Source organism: Corvus cornix, chromosome 4 (genome assembly GCF_000738735.6).
Source record: "Corvus cornix cornix isolate S_Up_H32 chromosome 4, ASM73873v5, whole genome shotgun sequence".
Classification (NCBI taxonomy): Eukaryota; Metazoa; Chordata; class Aves; order Passeriformes; family Corvidae; genus Corvus; species Corvus cornix.
Window position 1 is genome coordinate 56288285 of NC_046334.1, and position 24060 is coordinate 56312344.

Consider the following 24060-nt stretch of genomic DNA (forward strand, 5'->3'; position numbering starts at 1 on the left):
TCACACTCTTCAAGTTACTCTTAAAGATCTAACAATGCAGCCAGGCATGGAATTCAGCCAGCAGCTCTGTACTTCTGCTCATTTCTATCTGTAGGTAACTGTATCTGAAAGTGTGCTTGCACTTGAAATATTATATTAAGGAAATCACAGTTTGGTGGACAATGAGCTGGATAAACAAAAAAGTGATCCCATTTGGATCCCTAGGCTTAGGGTTGTATTCTACCTGGAGGATGATGACAAGAGGCATCAAGAATCTCTCAGGAAACCTGTCCTGCTTCACAGCTCTGTCAATAACCTGCAAGGTAATGTGCTGGTAACAGGATTGCAGGTGATGCCAAAATTGGATGAGCCACTGTTCAGAGAGACCTACACAGACTGGAGGAATGGGCCAGCAGGAATCTCATGGAATGCAATAAAGAAAAATGCCAAATCCTGCACATAAGAAGGAATATATGGAACAGCTCTACTGGGAGAAGCTCTACTGGAGAGCATCTGGGGAATCCTGGTGTACAGGAAGCTGAGTGCACTGACTGGTACAGTGCTGGGAGCATTAACAAGAAGGGTCACAGCCGGTAGATTGAGGAACGCGACTGTTACCTTCATTGCACTGTATCTAGAGTGCTGCATCCAGTGTTGGGTCCTCTAATACAAGGTACTGATAAACAGAAGTGAGCTCAGAGGAGACCCTTAAGCTGGTGGGGAACTGGAATATTTGTTTCTTAACATTTTCATAACATGCAAACTTCTGATAGAATCTAGACTCATTTTGCTAGTACAAAGCAGAAACAGATCTCCTTTCTTCACAACAGCCAACATAATTTCTAGTGTCTCATTTCATAAGAATTATTTTTGAAAGTTCTGTTTCATTTTTTAATTATGCTCATGCTGTAAATGTGAGAGGATTCTGCTTTTCACTAGGTAGAGTGATTTCCATCATTAATTAATTCTCTTGTATTAGTTTAGAAGAAGATTTTATATGTGGTTGTAGGAAAACAGCAGAACATATTTGCTCTTGTCAAGTTTCCTCTGATGCTTGCACCAGTTTGGCAGTTAATTTAGCAACCAGCACTTTTTGAGGTCAACGCCACTGGATACTTCCCTTAATTCCATAGCAGAAGCTGACCTCCAGCCATTACCAGCACCCCTCAGTGTTACCTGTGCTCTCTCTGCTGGTGTTTCTGTAGGTAGATCAGAGCTATTTGTAACAGCCCCACTGTCTTCATACAACCCATTGCATTGGGAAAGCTTTCGTAGCCTAAGGGCTGGGGTGGACAGAGACTGTTCAGAAACAGCATTCAGTAACCCTTCCTTCTCTTGGGTAACATAGGACATATTTTGAAGCATGTCAGCGTGCATTCCTGCAAGCTGAGTGTATGAAGCTGTTAGTGTGCTTTGGTTTGACTGAGTGCATGTTGAAGAGCTGTGTTTGACAGCAGGAGTAGGCAGAAGTAGCTTTGCTTGATCAAGAGAGCAGAAAGAGCGGTCTGTGGGTGGTGGAGAATACCAATGAACTGCAGAGAGGAAAGAGTGGTGTTATCTGACAGGCATCTATTCATAATGAGGTGGATTTGATATGGAGTGGTTTGGGGTTTCCTTGGGAAATTTTTTTTGTTCAAAGTGTGCTGGCATCTCCTGAGGATGTTAATGACTTTGCAAGTGTAAATTTTTTATGGTCTAAAATACCAGTATAAAGAGATTTGATGTAGGATTAATGCTCCCATGTCTCACCTCTGTATCATAACAGCAAGAAACTGTATGTGTACTTTTAAGCCTCCATTTTCTTTCATATTATATGGGCACATAACCTCATATCTCATATTTCTTAAAGAAAAATAAAGTTCACTTAACTGGTCTGTGAGTGTAGGAAGTGTTGCTTCTGTGCTACTTTCCATTAATGGATTTTTCTTAATTTTTTTTCATCATTCTCTGGTTTTGCAGACATGAGCTGATGGGCTTACCAGAAAGCACTTGCTTTTTTCTTTCTTTTCTTTTTCCTAAAAAAAAGTGGGGTGGGAGGAAGCAGTTTTGGCAGTATGAAGACGAAAAGGAAGTTCAAACAAGCATCAGGGATCAAAAGGGACAGGTTGCTTTCATAAAGGAGGTAGGCCAGGAGCTGATGCTGTTCCCAGCACAGGCAGTGCTCTCATGGAATGGGTCCAAAAAGGGGCTGAACAGAGCAGGTGTGCTGATGGAAAGAGTCACTGTCAACCATCAACATGTCACCAAAGAAGGTGATGTAATGAGTCAGGTTTAGGAGGTCAATCCAGAAAGTCCAGTCAGGAACAGAGGAGACAGAAAGACATGGATGCTTCTAACAGGCTCAAAGGAAATGAGGACAGATATGGGTGCACCCATGATGCACTTCAGGCAAGATGCTCAAGCTAGAGCTGAACTGGGCCCCCTGGACCCATGGAATTGGGTAGGACATCCCAGGGGAGACTGTTTAAGGCCATCAGAGCCTTAAAAATGCACTTGGGACTCTGGCTATGTTCTGTTAAATAATCACTTTCATTAGTTCATGTGCTTGGACTATTTAATTTTATTAACTTGTGAATCCATAGGTGTGCTGTAGCATATGTGACAGAACTCTGCATGATGCTGGTTTTCACACCCATCACTGTGCAAAAGGCTTCAGTGGCTGATAGGAGTGCCTCAGGTGGTGATGCTTCTGTCCTGCTGTGCCTCCTGCACTGGCACCTTCAAAGGGAACTGATAAGTTTCAACAAGGAGCCAGGTTAACGGTGGGAACTTTATAAGGTCAAAGCACAGATGGCAGGTTTGAAAATTTCTTTTAGTTCATAATCCAACAGAAGTGCTCAATGGCTAGATATGTAGCAAATACAGCCCTTGCATTGAAAAAATTAAGTCATGATGCCCTCCATTAAAGTAACTCAAACTGCAGCTATTTTACTTATGAATGAGTATTGAACACATGGGAGTATAATGCACTTTCACTAAGTGAATTTTACATTTTGATCATTAGATATTTTGGCTTGGCTTTTCAGCAAGATTTCCCCTCTGTATCATGGTGAAAGAAAAACAATGTAGAAATAAAAGCAATGCATATAGTGTATTATCCTGATTTTCAGCTAGAGTGTTTGACTAGTGTGATACCCAGTAAAAGGAAATGTTATTGATTAACTTTTTCCGTTCTCTATGAAGACAAAGATAATCTTGGTGACTTATGCATTATTGGAGTGGCTCAAAGCACCTGCCAATTATTTATTTGAAGTCGTGGAAGTAATATTTTAACTTTTGCTTGTGTCTGTATAGCTCTTACAGAGTACATGGCTTCTCCCTGCCAGAAAGTCATCAGAATTTACTCTTTATAATTATTTTGCTAATATACTAGAGTTAAATGGATCCTGACTACCTTTTTTTTATCTCAGTAAGTATCAGAAGGAGAGTTATGAAGTATGCTTACTTTAGTACCTGGCTTGTCATTGAGCTTCACTGCACTGATGAGACAGTCTAGGGTTTTGACATTGATTTGTGAGTCTCCTGGTAAGTCATAAAGATCAAGAGAGATTTTTTGGCTTCATTAACACGTTGTCATTCTAAAGGTTAGGTGTTTCCTTCACATCAGTTATAAGTCCCTACTGCAGCCACTAAAGCGGTCTCCTTTCTTTTCTCACAATGTCGAGTCAGTTGTGATAACAACTAAGACATCATTGAAATTTCTTAAAATCATTTCTACTCTTGTTTCAGGCTGTTATGCTATACTTTTCCTTTGAGTCAAGTTAGTTTATATAAGCAATAAAATTCAAAAGTGCTAATACATTCAGATTTATCTGCAACTTTTGGTATCATTAATCATGACATTTTTTTCTTTTACTGATTGAAGTTCTAGTAAACCATATAATGTTTTTGGATACTGCTTTTTCCTCAGAAGAACTTTGCAACATTTCCCACCACACCAACCAGTGCAGCAGATTACTGTTCACAAGCTATGGCGCTCTGCCTGCAGCCCTTTTCTACAGCAAGTTTTCTTTTCAACCGTCCATCAGCAAAATACTTGCATGAAATTAAATGCATCTCCTATCAGACGACATTGAGAGAGTGCTACCAGATTGCAAGAAAATCTGAACAGCATTTCAGAAATGTTTTCTTTGAAAAAAATCATCTTTTTTGTTTAAATAAGTATTACTGTTTCAATCTCTACACTCCTGAGTAATATTAATGAAAGATGCACCGTCAGAAAACATTGTAATTGAATTGATTGCTGAAGGAAATCATAACCCAGAACAGAGATATGTGGACACATTTTTCTCTTTTTCCAGTGGGTAAAAAGATAGTTTTCATGTCTTTACAAAGCTGACAGTCCTCTCTACCAATTCTGTCTATGTATAGTAAATCTTGTATTTCTTGCTAAGATACCACCACATCTGTTATAGATGTTCTCTGGTCAGTCAGGTAATTCATATTTATAACTGTCTTTAAAAAGTGTATAAATTATGCAATATACCGGGGGAAACTATTCTTATCTCATATGAGAATCTGAATTTAAGCTGCATACCATAGTGGGCATAGCAAAAGTTCAGGGTGAAAACAAAGTTTCACTAGGAAATAGGACTCAAAAATTATGTAGTTGATGAATAATAATACAGTTTATTTTTTTATTTGAATATTAATAAGTAATTGACAGTAACAGCCAAGTAACACCATCAAGGTTTTTTAAAATAAAACTAGGATCACCAAATATTACAAAGTTGCATGATGTTTATTGGTTTGAGCTAGTCCTATGGAGGTTTTTCAGCTAAACTACTTTAAGCTGTTTTTCTACCTCACTTCGGTTGTTTTTATTTTACTTTCCTGCAGTGCCACATTGTAAAGCATTATCATTTTTATTTTGGTAATCAGCACAATTGAATCACAGAATTAAAAAAACATAAGCAGAACTGTTGATGTGTCAGCAGTGGTATCTGATGTGTCCACAAGACTGCTGAACCATTTCTGCATTGTCATTTAAATCATTAATACCACATTGGAAGATATTAATTTAGATGTTATTAGTTTAGATGTTATATGGTTACAATTTATTTCAGGTTTGTCTATATCTGGAGATATAAACTAGATTACCAATTCATAGTATTTAAATTAATTAGACATCAAGCTTTCATTAATAATCAAAAACTAATCCACACAGCCCATATAAGCATGTTCTTGTTAAGCTATGTGTTGATGGCACAATCTTAAACTGCAGTAGGTGAATACATTAATTTAGTTGAAACAATACCAAAGTTATTACTGATGTCTCTGTGTCCAGGAATTCATACTCTTTGAATATTTTCTTTGAGATATTTAGAAAAATGAAATAAGGAAATAAATGCTCTTAGAGTTGGATTGCTCACAGTTTTTACCCTTTAAATCAGAATAATTTTTTGATCTTTTCTATCATGTCCCATTTATCATCCTAAATATATCTTAGTGCTGTCTCCAGTTTTGAGGCAATTGAGCAGAGAAGTCATAAGGTTCTAAATTACATGTTCATGATGAGAACACTGGAACAGGCTCTGAGCAAAAGCAGTGTTTGAAAACTTCAATTGTTCTAAAGAGCGACATGTCAAACATACCGTACCTGCTTTCGAGAGAGCTCCAAAAGCAATGATCCTGATTGTCTGCCCCTATTACCCAGTATGAAACTTAGCATAACAAGGATGATCCACACAGGCAGGATGTGTCTGAAACGGGAACAGAAAAGGGTTATGAATGTTCACATGTCAGCTCTACAGCGAGATACCTAGCAACTCCTGTAAGAAAGGAATTTAGTTATAAAATGCAGCTAATCAGCAGAAAAAAACGTTCAAATATAATTTATTAATAACTGTGATTTTTTCTTGATGAAATATATTACATATTCTCAGGGAAATTTCATTCATTGATAATTGTTTTAATATAAAGATGCAGTGGGAATGTATAGAACTAATGAATAATTTAAAATAAATTTCTTTTTCTTAGCTGATTTTTCCTACTGCATAAGACAGTGAAATAAAGCTATTTTAAAGTATATGATTATTTATGAAAATCATTAATGTAATGCAGCAGCAGGAAAGACTGCATTTGTATAAGTATGGATATGCTGCTGCTAAAACAGCGGGGGTTACTGCACTTTATGTGAATTAATAACGTTTGAATGTGCACTGTAATTATATTAGTAATAAGAATATAGAGAAATGGAAAAGAATATTTTAAACTTTGCACAGTTCCAGGTCAGTTCAGTATTTGTACAGTGAATGGTCAGGGCAGGATTTTTCTTCACAACACTGTGATCAAGTTTCTATTCTACATTTGTTTAGATAAATGCCTCATAAAATTTAAGGTAGTTTGGCAGTATACTTGCTGGAATGCATGAAAGGGTGGGTAAAAGAAAGCCTCTAAGCCATTATAGCAAGTAATCCTTCCTGCTATATTGACCATGCTGCATTCTGTACTTAAATAACTGTACTAGAAAAAGAAATAATCGCCTAATAAAACATGCCAGGATGCATAATAAATGTGCTGGGAGATTGGATATTAATGACTACAAATTCTAGCTGATTAGACAATTGTCTTTTGAATGTGCTTTTGTATATATCAGCAGCTGTGCCCAGACCTTCCTTCTTGCTTGGAAGTTGGAGGCCGTACATTCGTATAAAGTTGGATCAAACTACTTGAGTTGGAGTAAAAGGTAGAGCCTATATCAATATTAACAAATAATGATATCAGCAATATCCTAGTAAATTTAAACTTTCCTTTTTATTTTTTTCTTCTGGGAGGGCCAGTAAGAAATCAGTGACCCACCAGAAATGTACCTGATGGGAGGGTGAAAGTGCCCAAGTCCCTCACATTTCCCATGGCTTCTGTTCAGGGAGAAAAGCAGGTCCCTCCCTAGTGGAATAGTGAATGACCTGGGAAAAAAAGTGAAAAATCTCTAGGAGGAAAAAAAAGCTTACTTTTTTCTTTTTTTACTATTTGCATCTTCTAATGGTCTTCAGCCAGCTATTACTGACTGCCTGATTCACTCTGCCCATGTATTAGCAATACAAGCTGGTATTTCCTAATTTGTACTTTATGCTTGAAACAGCATAGCATCAAAGGATCCGTTGGTTTCAACCTCATTGTGATATTCTATATGCAAGAATAAAACAAAAAAAAATAGCTATTCTTTTTCCTATCAGTTATTTTAGTGATTATTAGCAAAAATACCATTCGCAGAACTGGTATTCAGCACAAAATTTTGGTACATAGTAGTTTCCTTATTAGCAGGTGGCAGTACTGAACAAAATTTCTTTGCTGTTGCAGTACTTACCTAGCAAGAATATATGAATTGGAAATGGCACAATGCCTTGACACAATGGCGTAATACTGTGACACAACTGCACTGCAGCTATCTTAGCAAGATTAACATGTACAGAGTAAGATGTAAAACCACACCTGAGTTTTGCTTACTTTGCTTTATTAATTTGAAACAAACTAGACTAGAATAAAGCCTCTTAGCATTTTGTTTGAAGCATCTTCATCAAAGATGTTTCAGCTTCCAAGCAAAGAGAAAACCTTTCTTCTATTAATTCTATTTGAAATAAGAATTTTAGATTCTGTGCTGCAGTCTTCACTGTGCAGAGCTATGGACACCAACCAAGGCAGTGACAGATAAAACATGGCTGAGAAATGAACAGGATTTTGTCTGTCTTTTTGAGTCTTCTTTGTGGCAAAGACACCTTAAGGAAAAAACACAATTAATGGTTTAGGAGGGTCGATACTTGTCCACACTGGCAAATGGGACATTATGGAGTCAGAGTTTATTCAGAAGAAGAATAGTAGCTCGTTACTGGAAGAGGATATGGGGTACGGGGATTAAGTCTCCTTGTAAAGGCGGATCCTGAGCATCAAAGTCTTGTTTGCGCTTGCCCGTGCAGCGCTAGTAAACACTGTTGATTTGTCGTTGAATGTATTTATGGTCCAACATGTACACACAGATTTTATGTAGACTAAGTATTACATTTGGGGGCTTTGTAAGCTACTTGTCTAAAGACAAAACTTAGTAACTGTGGTAACTTAGAAGAAAGGACTTCTATTTTAATTTAAGTTCTTTTTACTTTAAGAGTTTCATCAATTGTCCATCACTGCAGCTACTGACAAATGATGAAGTGACTATTGAAAAGGGAGGGGTATGCTTCAGTGATACTTAGCAATTCCAGAGGGTGACCACCATCAAGGTTTTTTAAAATAAAACTAGGATCACCTAATATTACAAAGTTGCATGATGTTTATTGGTTTGAGCTAGTCCTATGGAGGTTTTTCAGCTAAACTACTTTAAGCTGTTTTTCTACCTCACTTCAGTTGTTTTTATTTTACTTTCCTGCAGTGCCACATTGTAAAGCATTATCATTTTTATTTTGGTAATCAGCACAATTGAATCACAGAATTAAAAAAGCATAAGCAGAACTGTTGATGTGTCAGCAGTGGTGTCTGATGTGTCCACAAATATACAGAATTGGAAACCAAACTGTTTATAACTGTTAGCATAAAAAGGTTTTAATTGGGGGGATTGTGATCTGCAAAGAGATTAAAAAAAAGTGGTGGTAGAAGGAAGAAATAGCAAACACAATGAAGATATCTGTGCCATTAAATTTAGAATCAGATTTGCTATTCATTTGCAACTTGGGAGAAAATATAAAGAGATTTAACAGATGTAGATAGTAACTCTTACAAAGTCCTGGAGGCACAGCTAGAATGATTACAGCTGTATGGAAACAGCTGTTCTTAGTTCTCAAGGAAAAGAAAACAACAGATAAAGGATGGCAGACTGATGAAAGTGGTGTAATATTTTATGGACCTATGTTCCCAAGATACTGCAGTGCAATAGCAATATAAATCTTCTTTGGTATTTATTCTGCAGTTGACCAGCATTCCAAAAATGAAAAGTGCATTAGATTCTCTCTGTTACAGTATGTACAAACAGACTGCTAGTTGTGTGCAAGTATTTTGTGTTCATCTCATAAACATACTTGTTGGTTAATAGGGCTTAGATCTCCCTTCTCAAACATTCATGACATACTTGTTTCTATATTAAATGTTATTATGAAGTAGAAGATATTTTCTTGTACTCCATGTATAAACTTTTTTGTATGAGATGTATTTTTTCTTTCCTTACAATGTAGCCTTGAATGGGAGCAAGAGCACCCATGTCCATGTAAATGGACAGCAACTGCTGAGAGAAAGAGTGTGATCTCTTCCAGGTCTCATACATCCTCATGAGTAGTCACAGTTTCTCAAGTGGTTCTCACTCCCCAGGAACCTGGCCTTGAGCACAGGCAGCTTAAATTCCTGGCCTGGGGGAGACACTTGACAAATGCGTCTTTGAATCAGAAGCACCACATTAAGGACCTGATATTTTCTAAGCGTCCACCTTGAAACATGTTTTTCTAGTTTTCCTGTTTGGTCTCCTAACTGTTTGTTTGCTATCATATTGTGATCCAAACAGTTTATTTTACAAGTTTAAAAAAATATATGTGGGCATAACTGGATGCATTTTTATTTTTACCCATGCTCTTCCTGAATCTCTAAAGGTAGGATTTAGATGCCAGGTATATATTTACCTACAGTTAGTCTCCATCCATAATATGTATTTTCACTGGTGAAATAAAATATTGCTTTTAAATATCCTAGAGGGTTTTGGTTGAAGGACAGCAGTACATTAAGAAATGTAAAGGGTGTACACAGGTTGTGTAGTTCCTGCCTGTCTAAACAGACTAAATATTCATTATTCATTATTAGTTTGGGTTTTTTTCTGTATTGAGTCTTACAGACTTGGCAGTATTTTAACCTTTTTTTGCTGTTTTTCTTAAGCAAAAACCAAATCTATACCACCTTTCCTTTGTTCATCATCCTAGAGATAATGTTTTTGAATTTTAAACTTTTAAATTCTAATACTAGATTGCAGTGTCATGATTTAAGGATATTAGTAATTTTTGCCAAGGGCAAAAGGCTGATTTTAACAAAATAAGTATTAAAGATACAAAAATCCTATGTCTAATAAGGGAAATCAACAACCTTACTAGTGAACTACATGGGATAAGGATTGATATATGTTGGTATATGCAGTATTAACGTTTTCTGAAGTATATTACATGCTATATTTACATATAGGAGCAGTGTCTGTTTAAAGGTTGACTTTACTGTGTGTTAAAATTCAAACACTTGCACAGAAATGTTATTTGAATTGTGCAGAGTGAGAACTGGGTAAACAACAAGAAAGCTTCCAAATGCAAACCAAGAAATTCCTCAGACAAAATCTCCTTTAAAAAAAATGCACACAAACTTGAAAAGCTTTTCTTAATAGTAGTTGTTCTCTTACTGCTGTATTTATGTCATTTAATACATCAGGTCATGATTCTGGCAGAAAAGTTATTTCCAGCATTTATTTTACTGCTGGGCAGTTGATAGCTCAGGGCATACAATGAAAATAATAAGGTGAAAGCTAAACTCTCAAAGTGTGGTCATTTTTGAACTAAAAAAGAATGTATTATATCAAATCACTGGGGTCACTGGCCAAGATTTGCTTCATAGAGAAATGTGCAGCTATGCCTGGGACCATGCGTCTCATTTAAATATTTTTATTCTATGCAAAACAGCTCTTGATATAAAATGCTACAGATAGCCTTAGAGTATTACACATTCATGTGTGGTGGTACCTGCCTTTTCTTCCTTTGTTTCAGGAAAGCTGTGTTGCAGAGATCATTGAACAAATCATTAAGACTGTGCATGGGGATGCCACTGGGGTCTGACAGCTGGATCTAGTACTCTTGAGAGTGTCCATTACCCCTTTCCCACGAGTGGGATAAAATTTGTCCTCCTGTCAAATTTTGTCTGACAACTTCTACTCACTCTCACTGCTTGTCAGCACAAGGGATATTCTGAAATATATTGATTTAACCACCAGAAAGTTTAGAAATGCAGTAGTGAGCTGAAGACAACTCCTTCATGCCTAGAGTAGATTAAATTTGTTTTCACTGGGGATTGACAGTTGCAGGGAGGCTGAGGGTGTTGAGACTGTCCCTTTGCTTCTGTGTTTTGCTTTTTTCAAGTGGCCTTTTGCTGCTATATGTCCCTGAATGAAGATAAAACCACCTTAGTTTTTTGTCATCCCATCCTTTTATTCCTTACCACCATCAGAAATAGCCAGTTTAAATAGTACCTTGGGGGGGAAAAAAACCCCAAAAACAATATATTGAATTATTAAGGAAATTTTTTGAAAAAAATTGTGATAAATATGGTTTTTGAACTTAATTATCCATAGAGAATGTCTTTCAATACAATCTGTTGTCTACTGGGGTTTGGGATGGGGAGAAATTACTGTATTTATTCGAATTGTTTAATTACTTTAACTTTTCTTCTCCACCTACAATAAAAAGATTTTTAGTTCTTAACTTATTAATACCACTGAGAAACTTCTTTGGGGATCAGTAATTCCCTCACTCTGCTACAAAAGAAACTCGGTTCAACAAATAAGGCCGCAAGTATTGCTTAACCTTTATTGCAGTTGCATTCCCTTTCCCCCAAACAATTAAAAGTGAAAGAAAACAATTTTCCGGTAGTGAGGGAGCAAGACAACCACTGTATTCTGTTGGTCTGTCACTCAGAGCACATACCTCATATATCTCTTTTGGCGTGTTAGACAATGTAATTCACTAGGAAGGAAAAATGTACTAGACTGGAATTCACCAAGGGAATTTACCAGTTGGCTGAACACCATATAATATAAAATTAACTTACTCCTTTAGCCAGGATCCAAATCAGAAAATCTAAGGAATACCTTTCTGAGGTACTAGTTCTGTGAGCATATCCTGTATGCTTATGTTAAGAAGTGTAAATCAGAATTAGTCATAAACCGTGCTGAACGTACAAAGTTGGGCTGAACTGTGTTGTTTTGTTACTGCATGTGAGCTTAGGATCTTGTTGAATCCCACACAGCGAGAAATGCAGTTGCTGCTTGACTGCCGCTTCTATTTGCATACATCTGGTACGACAGCAAGTTTTGACTACTTCTTGCAACATCTTTGTGCTGATTATGTCAGTTAAACACCACCCAGGATTCATTTCCTTAATTGCTTGGCCTTTCACCTCCTGAGTCTTGCCAGTCTTAGGCTACAATCATGAGATCAGCACTCAAAAGTGAAATGAGCGCTGCTTGCAAAGTATTTTGAGGACAAAAGCTCTGATTTTTGTTTGTTTGGGTTTTTTTTTGTCAGGTTGTATTTTGTCTGATTTAAGATTATCCTTGAAAGCTCACACAGTATCAGATAAGCACCAAAGCAAATGCAGAAGTGACAACATGCTAGGGACAGGGAAACAGACTGTCAGACCTGTTCAAGCAGCCTTGGAACAGCCTAATTATTCTCAGTGTGCTTCAGTGAATGACAGCATGTGTCACTGTCCTATTAGCAAAAAATAAGTTTGAAAATACACATTACCCAAAACAAGCATCAGTTCCAGTGAGGGAGTGGGCTGAGATCTGGCCACACTCCTGAGGTACCTCAACTGTAATCTCAACTTCTGAAACTGAAGGGATGCTCAAGTTTCTTTGCTTTTGAGGGATAAACAAGACATAACATTTTTAAATAATTAATACTATTTTCCTGAGAGGAAGTTGTTAATTAAATGCTAAGGCTATGGTTGGCCTGTCATAAAATGTTGCTCATCACTAATTGAATACCTAAAAACTAGGTACTAAATTTTTTCTATATAACTCTTTTGCCTAATTAGAATGAGTTCAGAAAAGAGCAACATGATTGGAAAGCTACGGAAATTGCTTCTGAGGAGATTAAAGAAATTAAAATTCATAGCCTGGTGTGCAGATGATTATTGGGGGGAAATGATTCCTGAAGTATTAATGACAGTAAAAATATTCTTAAAAATGGCTGAGAATGGCTTAAAAATTCAGCCAGTTACAAATCATGTTGGTTTACCACGAGGAAGACATCAGGGCATCTCATTTGTGGAATTTGGGTTTTGCCATGTGCATGTCAAGAAGCATCTGAAAATTAATTTCTCATGACCCACAAATTTGCTGTACATAATGGAATATCTGCTTATCTAAGCTGTAAGCATGGATTGTATAGAAGGTGTGGTAAACCCTACAAAGCTACTAAAGAAGAAAAATTTGATCCCTGCATCAGCATAACACAATCAAGGTTCAAGACTGTGTGTTTCTGTATTTTATTGCTTCCCTCATTTCAGCGTCTACAGGAGCCTCAGGATGCTGTGCTTAGTTGGGCGTTATAATGATTTCTCAGGGAAAACCTGCAACCTTGCTTTAACTTACTTAAGTGATAAATCATTGTAAGCTCATTGCTCCTTTCGGGGTTTGGTTTTATCCTAGTGCTGCTTTCCAGTTTGCAAGAACAGCAAAATTGCTGCAGCAGAAAGATTTTCATTGCATTCTATGGATCCTCAGATATCATTGTAGGTTCTTGCATTGGAATAGGGCTGTGAGCCACTGTGTTAGGAGCTGAAAAACATCAAGTTATGCCATTTCTTTTAACCCCTTCCCCATATGTTTTTTTACTCTCTTTCTTCTGTGAAATAATGGGAGTCCAGCTCATGAAAGCTTTAAACTTTCTTAACTGTTAGTACTCTGCCTAACTTATACTTTTAATGGCAGAATTAAAAGGTCTAAGAAGTCTCTAAGATTGCCAGAGTGAAACCTCTGAATGGAAAAAAAAGAAAAAAAAATTTAAAAAAGAGAAAAAAAAAAGAAAATTAAAGCTCCCTTACCTTTCAATTTGGAGATTATATGCATTTATATCCCTGTGTCCTCATCCATTTATTTTTCTTTCTACTACTACCATTTTTTAGGAGTAAACCTGTTTATTAGGAGTCACCTATATGTAGGTGAATTTCAGACTGAGGAAAAGAAAAGGTCTTCAGTGTCCATGTTACAACCCACTACAGAAGGCAAGGATAACCCAGGTTCTTGTTAATAGATCCCTTGGGATTTATTAGAGTGAAACAAAACTGAATACATATATATGTATTTACAAAAACATATATGTAGGGTTTATTTTGGAGCAGTTTGGCTGCAATGGAAAGCAGGTGCATAGGCATCTTGGTTATTACCTGTAGTAATATAAAAGCTTAAAAATAAAATTTAAGAAAATGTAGAAGGGAAAGAAAGAAAGAAAGGATAAGAGTAGATAAATATCACCACGTCTGGATCCATGAATGAGATTTGATTTTTGCAATTTTGATGTCCATTGGTCAAAGTGATGGTCCCAGTCTTGATCCATTGCAGGTGGGGGAAGCCTGCAAAATACAACTTTCAGTGGGTTAATGTATGCTGAGGGTCAGGTGGAAATGTTTTACTCTGATGCAACATTGTGGACCACGGGGCACTTCAGGAGTTGCTGATGGTTTATGATAGCTCTCACATCAGCAAGGCTGAGCCAGCTATGCCCCATTGGAAGGGATGAATGCCCTCAGGTCTAAGCGTTAATGTTCCAGTACTTCCCTGGAAAGCAGTTTTTCATATCCAAGTCATTTCTGTAAGGGAGGACACTGATATCATAAAAAGCACTATCTTGCCTTGCAGGATCTTCTTCTCATTGACCTCTTCCCACATCTGGCTCAAAACCCAGCTTGTTGTTGAACAAAGGTCAGTTTGTCATGTCCATCCTCCAGTGGTAGGTGTGCACCCCCTCTGCACCTGGGTAGTTACTTTGTGTATGGTCAGCAAAGCACTCTGCTCTTTTTGCATTCTGCTGTTTTTGCAACTCAATTGTTTTGAGTCATTAACCATTAACATTCCAGTCTCTCACAAGGTGGTATGGACTAAATTCTGAATATTGCATAATTCTGAATGGTAACCACATGTTGCAGATCTGTAGTCAAACCTGTGCATATTTCATATATAGTACAAGTCTTATTATATAGAGCTAAGGGACCAAATTAGGATTACAGTGCTTTCTTTAATGTGCTGCAACCATGTAATATGGATTGATTTACTGTAGCTCATCTTTACAGGACAGATACAGTCATTTTTTAACAAGAACATCAAATGTAGAAATATGTCAGCCACTTCATTCTTCATTTATAATACTTTCCAGTTGCTATGGTGAAATACAGTCTGGAAAAGCCAAGGAGAGAAATAGAAGATTTAGTGTACGTGGGTCATTTTATATCAAAGAAAGGTGCAGCACAAGAAAAGAGCTGCATAATAGTGATGTTCTTATGATTGAGGTTAATAATACATTTATTTTTTCCTTTGGTTTATTTGCTAACCATTCATTGAACCATAGGGACCCAGAAATACCAGTTTTGAAAGAGGTTTTGCACAGGATGAATTGACGATTTTAAATTGAGAGATGATTTGGAGGCTTGGATGATGGATATTCCTGTTCATTAGTAGAATATTAGCTTTTATTACTGGCATACACAGTTCATTTATTTTCTCATTCATCACCACAGAAAACACCTTCCCTTTCTATAGGAACTCCTCTGAGGTCATCTAACTGCACAGCCCATAAATACATAGCTTCCTGGATGTATGGGCAGGCACAAGTGGGTACAGTCATAATTTGGCTAACAGAAAATGACTGAATATGGAGCTGTGAATGGTGCTATTCTGTTCCATCATTTCTGCCAGCTTGATGTGTAGGCGTCCCAGTAGTTTCTTATTTGCATGAATAAAGTGATTGATAATGGCGTCCTCTTGCTTCAGTGTATCATTACAAAAATAGTAGTGAAAGAAGAAACTCAGCAAGTCAGACATTACCATGTTTGTTCCAAATGTGACAAGACTGAAGAAGACAAGAGTTGTACAGGCAAAAAATTGCATTTTGTTATAAGCAGGAAAAGCATATCTTAGTCAGAGGAAGGTGGGTGTCTGCAGCTAACAAACTAGTTGGGTGTGATTGGCCCTTAGTAGTTCCATTATACTGCACTTCTCCTGTGTAGAAATATATTTGTGCCTACAAATTTGGTAGTGGCCATTCCTGCTGCAGCAAGTATGATTTAATACAAAAAACACCCCAGGTCTTTAGGCTGAAGACACAGTTGCATATTTAGAGATAATTTTATTTGTCAAACAAACCAGTGGGCTTTGCAGTAAAAAAACCAGAATTTGATTACTCACTATTACTAAATGTAATTTAACCTTGTTTAGGAAACATATAGCTGCTCTTTAATGCTTTGCTAAAGCTTAATAAATTAAAATGCTACTGTTGCTCCTGTTGCTACTCTTTGTGAATTAAATGCAAGGACATGCCATTTAATTTACAAACTACTTGTACATTAGGTATTCTAAACATATTTGTATAACATGCTGTATCAATTATATTTTTTTACAAATAAAACCACCGGTAAGTATTATGTTATGAGGGGAGTTGGCAATGGTTTTCCTGGGGGATTCTTTTCAGTTCCTGTTTTCAGATCAGTAATGGCAGCAGTCCTTTGATATAGATCAAAACAAGAACAAAAGCTTCTTAGAAGCAAGTGAGAGCCATGAGATGAAAATGAAGAGAGGAAAAAAGAAATGAAATCCCATGCCATAGCCTAGAACATTTATACAGCTATAACTGCAATATTATTTTAGTGTAACTTACTTCTAAGTATGAGACTGAACCTTTAGAAACTTGGATATCATATTTTCTTCCTTGATTACAAACCAGTGAAATTTATCTTGCCTGTAGAGATGTTGAATTTTTCCTTTCTCAGCCTATATTCACTTACAGTCATTAAAGAGCTAAGGCACTTCGTGTAAATATTAAAGAGGATATATGAAGCCCGACAAATTTAATCTTAGGTAATTACACTCTACCTTGCTCTTCTAGCTAGCAAAAGTTTCCCTGAAATTCTGTCTGCATGAGTAATCTGCTAGTGTAATATTGGGCTCTTGAATAGCTGCAGCACTGGTGAGATGAACAACATGATTCCATACGTTAGCCTCATTTTTCTAAACATTTTATGAAAGTTACATGATGTTCCGTGATTAGATGTAGCATCCTACAAAGGAGGCATTACATTCAAAATTATTTTACCCTGAGAATAATTATGGAAAAGGTATGTGTAAATTAATTTCTTCTCCTGGTTTTTGAAATGCTTTCTAGTGAACGTAGTTTTCTTCTGCAGATCAGAGAGAGAAACTTTTCTGTGTAGAAAACTGCAGTTTATTGCCTGTGAGTGGATTTCTTACTGGCTAACTAGTAGGATTAAGTTCATTATCCACCAGATAACTTTCCTAATAAGCTCAGATGTGGCATGAACAAGAAGCTGAAGATTTGCCGTTTATCTGACCTGTATGTAGGTTCCCTTTCTGTGTTTGTTTGACCATCTCATTCTCTTCTGGCTGTGCAACATCTCCCTCTGGAAGAAGTGAGTACAGAAAGAAGGGCAGCTAATTAATACTTCCAAATTTTGTTTCTATTTCTAACTCATCTGCAGTTTCCCTTTTTAGATGCATTGGGGGAAAATATCAATTAGACTTTAATGAACTATTACTCCCAGCCAATTAAGACACACACACACACACAAACACAAATTAATTGCAACACTGCAGATTTCATCACCCAGGAAGGGAGTAAAATTCAAGTCAATTAATGAATAATAATACATCCTTGCCTTAAAAACTGTCATTGTACATTAGACAACAGCAAATACAGAATTTCTGTACAGAAATGAAAATCATTATAAGAATAAAGAGAAAAGTCTGAAAAGACTGATACTGTTTACAAGCAGTTGTTAAAAAGAAAATATAGTGAAAAGACATCAAACACTTAAATGTATTTGGAATCAGGTAGGTTCTCTATAAGAGTCAGAAGAAATATGAAAAGATGAAGAGTTTATAACTTCCAGCAAAAATTTCTTGTAAATATTAAAAGTTTTTTAAGAGAACTAAGGGAATTAAAAGAAAATACATATCATTTTACTGTGCTAATTACAATGACAGATATAATCCAAAAGCAACAGCTGACTGGGATTACACTAATTTAAAGTATAAATGAAGTCTGATAATACCAGATAATTTTGAAAGCAGAGGGTAGCCATATTAAATTGTTGGGAAATTTTATATCCTAATACACTAGAAACTGAATTATTATTTAGGTATTATTTAGGTATTTTTAGAATTTGCAATTGTTTTATTCCTTAATTGTTCGATTCTTAGCATCCTATGTGTTATTCTTAAGCATTTGCTACTTCTTTTAATGTGTTAAATTAGGTGGAATTTTTGGTTTTAAATGGCAGTTTTTCTCTGCTCTTAGTCAACTTTGAAATTAATGAAATTTAATTTCCCATATCTAAGCTTTATAAATAATATTTCTGAGTGTTTTTTTCTTTCAAGAAGTAAGGGAGAATTGTTGGTATTCTACAAGCATGCATCAATCAGTTACAAAATGTACTTAGTGCATAATACACTGTCCTATTTAAGGTGTCCTTTTTATATTATTTGTATTCCACACATAAATGATTCTATTTACAATGGTTAGAGTAGCCAGTAATTGGTAGGGATTGTTTGTAGAAAAATTTTAGGACTCCAGAACCAGATCATTCTTGTAGGTGCCACTAATTTAGGCATATCTCATCTGTCCAGTTCAAAACTCACTTGGAATCTGTGCCTTCAGGTAAGATATATCTCCTACCACACTTCAGCACAGATTCCTCTTGACTCTACTTAAGAGAGAAATATTTGTTCTTGTTTTTATGCAGAGGTCCTGAGTTCCAGCTGAAGCTCTCTGCTCAATCAGGCCAATCTTCCCCTCTGGCACATCTTTTAGCACATGGAGAACAGCCTACTCCTGTAACTGTAATATTGCCTCCCTAGAGCACTTCCAGCCTCCCTGGCCTCCTTTGCCCTTTAGGACTGTCTCTGACAGGACTCTCTCAACCTTATCAAGCCAGTGTCTGTCCAGATGTCCAAGGTGGCCTTTCTGATCACCCCCCTCCAGAGTTTTCTGAGAATTGAAAACTCCCATTTCATGATTGCTGTGCCCAAGATGGCCTGCAAGCACCCCATTACCCACCAGCTGACACTCAGCAGGACCAGTGGGACATCTCCCCTCATCAGCTTGCTCATCAGCTGTGTCAGGAAGTTATCTCCCACACACCAGGAACCTTCTAGACTGCCTGCTCTCTGCTGTGTTATATTTCCAGAAGACATTTGACAAGTTGAAGTCCCCCATGAGAACAAGGACTAGCAATCACAATACTTCTCCCAGCTGCTTATAGAACATTTTTGTGCCTCTTCATCCTGACTGGGTGGTCTGTAACAGACTCCCACCATGATATCTGCCCTCTTGGCTTTCCCCTGATTCTCACCCATAAACACTCAACCCTATTGTTGCCATCATTAAACTCTAGATAATCAAAACACTCCCTGACATACACAGCAACCCCACTGCCTCTCCTTCCTTGTCTGCTTCAAATCTTAAGGGAGAAGAATTGAAGGCCAGTGGAAGATGCAATGTTTAGATGGGACAGCTTCATAACGAATTCTAGTACTTTCTTTTTTCCTTCATGCAACCTGGTGAAGAATCACAGGGAAGGTTGTGCAAACTTAAATATATTGCTCAATCACCACCAGAATGCATTGAAAAGTCAAAAATGAAAGCTGGATTTAGGGAAAGAGAACAAGCCAGAACAATGCTTGGATATTACAAGATGTCATCCCCTGGTTTCAGTTTTTTTCAGTTTTATGTAAAAATGGTGTTTCCTTTTGTATCCTGGAGGGTTACATTATTGAAAAATTCCTTTGAACAACTTTTAAAATTTATTTGTACTGTCAATACAGGCACCCTGTAAGAATGTGACACATAAATATTTGTTTTTAAATAATTGAAGAAAATGCGAAATGTGTGAGAGAAATTACAATGGATTTTGAATTTAGAAGGATCAGAATACAAAGAGTTGCCCTACATATAGCAGAATTTTATTATCTCCTTCTTCAAGATTAATTTAATTTTCTAATGTTTTGGGGTGTAAAATTTTTTTAATTGAACTTCTTCCAGAACAACTCACATCTCTAAGTAACATTGTTGTTTTAATCTGTTGCCTGGCATATTGCAGGAAAGATTTCATATATCACTTCCTTCTCCTTTCCACATAGTTTCTTATCCTTGCTGCTTTGCTTTCTAGGGTTAAGGCTTGGAGATTCACAAATTCAATGTATGGTTCCCCTAACTTAGAGAACTATCCTGAGAAACAACAGGAAAAGTCTATTTCTTTTTTTAAGGACGTATTCTCTGAAGTCAGTAATCAGTTACATTGATTCAGGTGGATGTTCTCAGCTTATGTTTTCTTCTGTTTAAAAATTCTTCTGTAACTCATTTGCTGTGCCGGTAGAATTGGCCCCTAAAACTCATCAAATTAATAATCTTTCTCCGTGTCATTTTTTTTAAATATCCAAGCCTTTCTTCTTGTATGAAAGCAGAAAACAAAACCTTAGCTGTGTCTGGGACCACTTCTTGCTGGGTGACTTTGTGCACGTGGGTTGGCACATTCAGTGGTGGAGTAGAAGGGCCTCTGTTCCCAAGAGTGGGAAGCTTAAGAACACAAGGTGGCCTGAACCTCCTGCATGAAAGGAGAATGTGGACTGACAGATTTCTCCATTTTAATAATTTCCCTGAGACTATTTATTAACAGTAAATAAGGCCTCTTTCACTGATATAGTATGAGTGGGACATTATATTAGGATTATTGTTTCTGAAATACTGTAAACATTTGTTCATGCTTCGTCATTTAAGAAAAAGAACACAAATTTGAGAAAAAGAAAAGCCTAAGTAGGAATAACCTCAAGGAAAAAATAGAAGCCAGAGATGAGAATGAGGTCAAGACGAACATGTCAGAGTCTTAAAAGGAGAAGGTGATATGGAATAGCTAGAAATTGTAAAGAGGAAACAGAATGTTACTTTTCTATTAAAAGGAGAAGGACTTAACAGGAAAATGTAGAATATGAGGTAAAAATAATGACATATTTGGAAGGTGCAAATGTGGGATAGTGTATTTGGTTTGATTTGCTTTTACTGTGCTTTCCTCTTAGACATTGTTTTAGCTTTACAGGGTAATGGGAAAGTGAACTGACACTCAGATGGAGAGCATATATAAATAATAGAGAATTCATGACATTCTACTATTAAATACCCAGAAGTGTAAAATCAAAGAATATTCTTGCTTATATATTGACTAGATATAACCTAAAATTAACTGAATTACATGCATTTTTGAATAAACAAAAATATGTAGATTCTAGAGTTCTGCCTATAATGTAATTCAATGCGTACAGATTTCAAAGAAAAACAAAAAAAAAGCTCATAATAAATTGTAGACTACATTTTTCTTTCCCTGCTTGGTAGCCCATAAACAATAGATTACTAATGTTACAACTTTTATTATGGTAATTTAAAATTATAATGAATTTCTAAACAAAAATAGAGGTATCTGAGCTTCTTGATAGCAAGATTCTTTTCTAGTTGAAGGAGTTTAGCAACCTGAGTGGTTGATACTGGACATAATTTATGTAATTCTTTATAGTGCTAGAACATATGCTTTTAATAATAAGGGTGTCTAAAATTATTTTTTTCTGAGGCTTTCCTTCTCTTTATTCTTGTGCCTTGTACACCAGTGGACAAGATTTATTTAAATTATTGGGATGGGCACAAGGGTAAGAATTTAGGCATAACCTTGTATTGTTTATGCATGTGCTGCATAAAGATTCTTCAGAGTGTATTCTTTGCACTGGGTATCCTCTTGGTAATCACATTAATAAACTCAGGACAATTAGTTTTATACAGATTGTGTAATAAATCAGCTGGGATTCCTTTTTCCCTGATGTGTAGCCTGGACAAGATCTTCCCAGGAGCTGTGAAAAATGCCTAACACCCATTCATGTATATCAGAGTTTGGGGTTCAGCACTTCTAGGTTCATGTCCTGAGGCAGAAAAGCACTGGTTTGTTTCTTAATCAATAAAGAATAAATTCTTCCTGGCTGCAGGTCAGGGGTTTGGGCAGTGCATGTCTCCTTGACAGCACTGTATTTTGCTAGCTGGAGGCACTGATCATGCTGATGTGTATTTCTTTAATTCGTATTCTCACTTTCAGTGAAGATTCTAATTAGACTCTGGTGATGCTTAAGAAGAGGAATAGGAAGCGTTTCTCTGAACATTGTTCTTTCTAATGCAGAGGATGGTAGTTTTCTGACATGCAGCATTTAGCATGTGAAAACAGATGTCTGTCTTTAGCAAACTGTCATTTCTCAAACTTAACAAAAATTGTGCTAAGAGAAGCTGGGGAAAGGCTGTGAGGCTGGGGAGAATTGCAGTGCCTGTGCCTGGCAGTGCTGGAGTACTGAGTGCTGATAGCAGCATGCTACCTAGTGCAAGTTTCCAGAGAGCTTTTCTTCTTGGCACTGACACAGCCAAGTCCCTGCTCTGACACAGATGTTCCTCCAGCAGCTCTAAGTAACGCTGCTCGACGGATACAATGTCATACCCAGGGGTTTGTGGTCCACCTCAGCCTTCTAAGAGGACTCGCTACTGATGAAATCAAATGCTTAGAGAAGCATGAGATACAGGGCTTTATCTAACATTTTATCTCAGCTAGAGTGGCTGGTGAGCTGCCACGGCTTGGTATAGTGCTGCTTTACACCACTGCAACTTTCTTCAAAGCGAACTCTTGGTAAAATCCTCTAATTTCCCTCTGATTGCAAACCGGTGTGAAGACTGGAATGATTTGCCTTTTGGAAGAATGTTGACTCTCGAGTGGGAGTCAGAGGGACTACAAACAGTGGGTATTGTTGTGATTATATTTGCATCTCTGAAGCTGCTACATTTGCTGGGACTGATTGATTTTTCAGAAGGTAAAGTGGTCACTTACAGTTTGTGCTGTTTGTAGGTTTGGTGTCTGATCTGCTAAAATAGAGAGCATCAGCTATAGAAGCTGTGAAACGAAAAAAGTGAAAGTAACAGAATAAAAATCCTGGTTTGCTTCTGTTGCTTTTACTTTGTTATTGAAAACAGAAGTAGATGCTAGCATAAGATTTTTATTTTACAATTAATTTACAACTGTCTATGAGAGGATGTTTATTAAAAAAAACCTTAAATAGTGAGCATAACACCTGTCAGTTGCCTTTAAAAGCTGTTCAGTGCTACTGAACTTGATAGATTTTAGTTCAGTTCATGTTTACAAAATGCTTTGCTCTTCTGATTTGTGATGCAATTAGAGTCTTGTTCTGTATCTGTGTTTTAAAAATCTGTTTCATAGATAAATACAATACACTGTTATTACAGGGTGAGCTTTAGGGTGAAGCCTGCTCTACACCTTTCAAAAAAAGGCATAGATGTCAACATTAAATGTGTGTATTTTAAATATATATCATGAATATATTTTAAAATTAATGTTGCTTGCTCAGAATCTTGTCTGCACTCTACTATATGGGTCTAACCATTTCATCTACTCCCAAAGAGGGCTTCACATCAATTTATTAGGACTTTTGTTTCTATACAAAGGGAGGGGTTTTTTTTCACATTTTATAGAAATGAGCTATTTCAGGTCAGTTATTAATGAAATTTTTTTGCTGTCAACTTTTCAAGTTTTTCACAAAATGTCTATTAAGTCACTGAAGACCTTGCTAAAAAATTCTTGCTTTTGTCATTATGTTTGCTCATGTGAGTCCAAACCAATCCTTTTTGCTGGGTAACTGCTTTCAGTCAGAATCACACAGCCAAGGGGAGCACTCCAGTTTTCTGGAACATTAACTTTTCATCATAGAATAGGATCTTTGCTGGATGTAGATTCAAATAATAACCTCATAAAATTGTTCAATGCTGATAAAATTTGAAATCTTTAACACAGCACTTATATAGTTACTGAACTATTGAAATAAATCAATAATCAAATAAAATTTTAAATCCTTCAAACTGTGTGTGGTAAGAATATATCTTTGCTTTGTTACTATATAATGTATTGGTTATGGAATTACTTTTTCAATTCTAAACAATGGGTAATTTACCCCTCACAGCAGTGCTCACTTTTAGGTTTTTTTAATACTCTGGATGTGTAACATTTGTGACATGTAAAAAAATCGTCATGGTT

The 24060-nt window shown here is 36.6% G+C and overlaps 1 protein-coding gene across 12 annotated transcripts in view; it reads left to right on the forward strand.

Annotated features, from left to right (window-relative positions):
* The window catches only part of KCNIP4 (potassium voltage-gated channel interacting protein 4), a 400171-nt gene that overhangs the window by 278207 nt on the left and 97904 nt on the right, over positions 1-24060 (forward strand). Inside the window, exon 1 of one of the 12 annotated variants that reach the window (XM_039550705.1) lies at positions 22380-22825. The exons of 10 other annotated variants lie outside the window; for them this stretch is intronic. In XM_039550705.1, the coding sequence (XP_039406639.1) occupies positions 22714-22825 (112 nt within the window). In that variant the 5' untranslated portion in view covers positions 22380-22713. Of the gene's footprint in view, positions 1-22379; positions 22826-24060 lie in introns of those variants that run through there. One more of the 12 variants, XM_010401848.4, reaches the window with a different exon arrangement.